The 4,839-nt window shown below is 59.1% G+C and overlaps 1 protein-coding gene across 1 annotated transcript; it reads right to left on the reverse strand.

Annotated features, from left to right (window-relative positions):
• Positions 1-1,798: 1,798 nt before the first annotated feature.
• Positions 1,799-3,094, reverse strand: LOC135608715 (uncharacterized). Its single transcript, XM_065101745.1, has one exon. It carries the CDS (start codon positions 3,092-3,094, stop codon positions 1,799-1,801), a length of 1,296 nt encoding a protein of 431 aa, XP_064957817.1.
• Between the last annotated feature and the right edge of the window lie 1,745 nt (positions 3,095-4,839).

A 4,839-nucleotide genomic window follows, 5' to 3' on the forward strand; every position in this document is an offset into this window, starting at 1 on the left:
CCTGGGGCCGTGGTAGCTACCTCAATGGCGCGAGCGGGAAGCTCCTCTATCTCTGACCACGCTTCGGGGGTTCGTCTTGACGCCAGCTTAGCGAGCGCGTCGGCCCGTCCGTTCTCCTCCCTCGGAACATTAGACAATGTAAAGTAAGGGAATTTCACGGTTAGCTCCCTTACCCGCGCCAGATATTTGGCCATGGTTGCGTCACGAGCCTCGTATCCTCCGCTGAGCTGTTCGGCCATGAGTTGCGAGTCAGTGAGGACGTGTATTGCGGCCACCTGCATTTCGAGGGCCAGCCTCAATCCGGCTAGGAGCGCTTCGTACTCCGCCTCATTGTTGGTGGCTTTAAACCCGAAGCGAAGGGAGCGCTCGAACGAGCGTCCGTCGGGGGTGAGAAGGACCAGCCCAGCTCCGGCGCCCCCTGAGTTGGCCGAGCCGTCCACGTGTAGGGTCCAAGTCTCTGGTGTTCGCTAGAGGTCTTTGCCCACCCGAGCTAGTTCCACGATGAAGTCGGCTACCGCCTGGGCCTTAATGGCGGTCCTGGGTACGTAGCTGATGTCATGCTCTCCGAGCTCCACCGCCCATCTGAGAAGCTGACCTGCAACATCGAACTTTGTTAAGATCTGCCGGAGAGGTTGGTCAGTGACGACTTCCACCGAGTGTGCCTGGAAGTAAGGGCGCAACTTCCGGGCTGAGAGCACCAGGGCGAGTGCGAGTTTTTCTATTGGCGGGTAGCGCTCCTCGGGTCCACTCAGGACGTGGCTGACGTAGTAGATCGGGAGTTGTGTGCCGGAGCTTTCCTTGACGAGGACGGAGCTAACCGCGTATGGGGAGGCCGCCAGATAGAGCCCCAGCTTTTCGCCGGGGAAAACAGAGGCGAGTCGAGGGAGGCTGGCCAAGTGCTGCTTCATCCGTTTCAAAGCCTCCTCGCATTCTGACGTCCATTGGAAGTTCTTCGGGTCTTTGAGCGCCTTGAAGAAAGGGAGGCAGCGATCGCCCGATCGGGCGAGGAAGCGAGACAGGGCGACTAGTCTACCGTTGAGTCGCTGCAGGTCTTTAACTGTCCGGGGGGACTGCATATCGATTATTGCCTGTACTTTCTCCGGGTTGGCGTCGATTCCTCTCTGGTGTACAATGAACCCCAGGAACTTCCCGGAGGTGACGCCGAAAGCGCACTTCGTGGGGTTGAGCCGCATGCCGAACTTGCGTAGCGTGTCGAAGGCCTCGGTTAGGTCGGCGAGGTGTGTCCTGGCCTCTCTGCTTTTCACAATCATGTCGTCCACGTAGACTTCCATGTTCCTCCCGATTTGGGGGGCGAACATCTTGTTTACTGTCCTCTGGTATGTAGCTCCGGCATTTTTCAACCCGAACGGCATGACCCTGTAGAAGTATATCCCTTGATCGGTGAGGATAGCCGTGTGTTTCCTGTCTTCGGGCGCCATTCTGATCTGATTGTATCCTGAATAGGCATCCATAAAAGAGAGGCGCGCGTGCCCTGCTGTTGCGTCGACTAGCTGGTCGATCTTCGGGAGGGGGTAGCAGTCTTTAGGACACGCACTATTGAGGCTAGTGTAGTCAACGCACATCCTCCAGCTTCCATTGTGTTTTTTAACGAGGACTACATTGGACAACCACTGAGGATACTTGGCCTCTTCTATGAAGCCTGCTGCCAAGAGTCGGTCCACCTCCTCTTGTATGGCACGTTGCCGGTCAGGTGCGTGGCGACGGGGTTTTTACTTTACCGGTCGGGCGTCAGGTGGGATGTTGAGATGATGCTCCGCGACCTTGGGGTCGACTCCCTTCATGTCCGATGGGGACCAGGCGAAGATGTCGGCGTTCTCCCGCAGAAGGCCGACGAGCTGTTCCCGTTCCCGCTCGGGTAGCTCCGAGCCGACCCTGACCGTTTGATCCGGCCGTGCTCCCCGTAAGGGGATGTCAGCAGTGGATCCTCTCGGCCCAGGGTGAGGGCTGACTTCTTTGCCTCCCGGGGATCTTCTAGAGGTGATTCTCCCCTGGCCCTTCTGCCCAATGAGACAGAGGTAAGGTAGCAGCGCCTGGACTCTTGGGGGCTTCCGGTGACTTCCCCGACCCCCTCCCGAGTTGGGAACTTGACGGTCCGGTAGTAGGTCGAGACGACGGCTCTGACCTTGTTGAGGGTTGGCCGGCCAAGTATGGCATTATAAGCGGTGGGAAGGTCGACTACCAGAAAGGTGGTCATGACCGTCTTTGATTTCGGCGGGGTTCCCAGAGTCAGAGGGAGGGTAATGGCCCCCAGAGGTGATATCGAATCTCCCGTGAAGCCGGTGAGTACTGAGCACATAGGGCTTAAATCTTCCCTGGCTAGGGCCAGCTTCTGGAAGGCGCCAAAGTAGAGTATGTCGGCCGAGCTCCCCGTGTCGACCATGATTCTTCTCACTTGCGCGTTGGCTACTCTGGCCGATACTACCAGGGCGTCGTCGTGGTGGGGTCGCTCAGCGGCTCCGGTTGGGAAGGTGATCTCGGGCTCAGGCTGACGTCCCGAGGCTTCGTTGGGGGCGGCCCGGGCGTAGGCCTTCCTGCCCGACATAGAGCTTCCTCCGGATGCGGGGCCCCCGGCTATGACATCGATGTGTCGCTCAACGGGGCCCTCCGGACGAGGAGACTGCTCTTTGCTCGGCCGGAGGTACTGGCCGAGATGGCCTCTGAGGATGAGCTCCTTGATTTGTCTTTTCAGCTCGTAACACTGTTCCATGTCATGCCCGTGCTGTCGATGAAATCGGCAGTACTTTGAGCGATCTGCGAGCTCTCGCGGGTTCTTCATGGGGTGGGGGTCCCTGAGCAGCCCCTTCCCCTTTTCATGTAGGAATATCTCCGTCCGGGAAGAGTTCAAGGCGGGAAGAGGGGGCCTGGGGTCAAGCTTGTCCAGCTTTCGCCGGGAGGTGGTGGGTTGCTGCTGTCGGGGCGGTTCCGACTTGACCTTTCTGTGTTCTTCTCGCTTTCCCACCATCCAGGTTTCTGCGGCGATGAACTGGCTGGCCCGTTGGAGCATCTCAGGGACCGCGACGGGGGGCCTCTCCACAAGCGACCAGAAGAACCTGGAGGGCCGCAGACCAGTCATAAAGGCCTGCATCAAGAGGGAGGGGTGAGCATCCGGTAATCCACGGATTTGCGTCGTAAACCGGTTCACAAAGTGAGAAAGGGGCTCGTCCTCCTTCTAGTTGAGCCCCAGGAGCAACGCCATGGATGGCTTCGGTCGGGCGTACGCTAGGAAGTTAAGCTCAAAATCCTTGGCGAGCTGGTCGAAGGAGGCGATGGTCCCTGACTTCAGGCCGCTGTACCATGCGCGGGCTGGTCCCCGCAAGGTCGTCGGGAACGCCCGGCACATCAGGGCATCTGAAGTCCCGAACAATGCCATCTGGGCCCGAAAAGCGGCCACGTGGTCCGCGGGGTCGGTTGCGCCATCATACGCGTCCAGGGAAGGGAGGCGGAAGTGCGGCGGGATCGCCTGATCCTGTATCTCGGGGGTGAACGGAGATCCTTGGTGTCCGTCCGTCCCGAGTTCTCCTTTCGACTTACGAACCTCCTACTGTACCTCGTCCAGCCTTTGACTGACGAGGCGCAGCTGGGCCCGCAGGGCGTTCGTCGAATCAGCAGTCGGGGCCTCCGGCTCGGGGCGGCTCGCCGTGTCCTCGGCTTCCCTACCTCCCGGTCGAGTCGCGGGGTTTCGAGGCGAGCCCGAAAGCTCTGGGAGTGGTACGTGGGTCTGGGTGAGGGTCACCTGTTGCTGCGAGGGCCTCGCCGCATGCGGAGGGGTTCGTTGGGAGACAATGGTCTGCACCATGCTTGTTAGAGTTCGAACCTGGTGGGCGAGGTCATGAAAGGCCTGGGGCGACACTTGCGAGGAGTCGGCGGGCGCGCCGCCAGGGGGTGACAAGCCCGGGTCGTTGAATAACCGCCAATAGCGTTCTGACACCGCTGCAGGACGTTCATCGTGGGTTTCGTCACGCCGTTCCCCTAAGGCGGGGAGCTTCGCATTTGAGGATCCGCCGGGGTAAATTTGCTGATCGCTTGACATTTGGATAGCGCCCTCCTTCTAGCGCCAATCTGTTATGGTAAATAACTTTTGGGCCACGACTTTGGGGCTGGCACGGCTGGTTCTGGGCTCCAAATGCCTGGGATTAGAGGTGTCCCCCTTTGTCGGGCTTTAGGTGGCGGATGCGAAGGATCTTGCTCGAGGAGTCCGCCTGGGCGAACCGGGTTGACGGCGGCTGGGTACCTGCACACAGGTCGGGTCGGTGGCTCGGCCCGACCCCTCCGACGATCAAGTCAGCGGAAGGGAGTGTTATGTTGGTTGAGAGAGAGAGAGAGAGTTTTCTTTTTCCTCCTTCCCCCCCCGTGGCGTGGACCCGGGGGGGTATTTGTAAGGGGGGTTGATGTTACCTGATGGGCCATCCTGCCAGAGCAGGACCGTACCTCTGACGACGTCTGTTGCCGCTGTGGGCGTTGCGTGGAGAGCCGAGCTGCCGCAAGGTATGGGGGTGTCAGCTGGCGCCTCTGCCTGCCTCGGCCGGCTGCGAAGAGTCAGCCGAGGGGGTTGTTTGGGTACGGTGGGTATGGGCGTGCGTCGCGTCGTAGTTAATGCTATTTCCGTGGCAGAGCGCCGTACCGGGCGTCCGACGTGGGAGGGGGTGTATTACGTCAATTCTGGGGTGTTACGTCAAAATCAGTTTTTTACCCTTATCACTTAGAACTTTAGATGACCACTTGAAAGAAAACTCAAGTGATGAGGACTGTGACGATGACTTGGCACTATTAACAAGAAAATTCAAAAAATTCATTAAGAGAAACAAGTTTAAAAATGAC

Source organism: Musa acuminata, chromosome BXJ2-4 (assembly GCF_036884655.1).
Source record: "Musa acuminata AAA Group cultivar baxijiao chromosome BXJ2-4, Cavendish_Baxijiao_AAA, whole genome shotgun sequence".
NCBI lineage: Eukaryota > Viridiplantae > Streptophyta > Magnoliopsida > Zingiberales > Musaceae > Musa > Musa acuminata.

What these genes read in the sequence shown, in the direction of transcription:
- LOC135608715 (XM_065101745.1), bottom strand. Translation starts at nt 3,094, where the DNA reads ATGACTGGTCTGCGGCCCTCCAGGTTCTTCTGGTCGCTTGTGGAGAGG.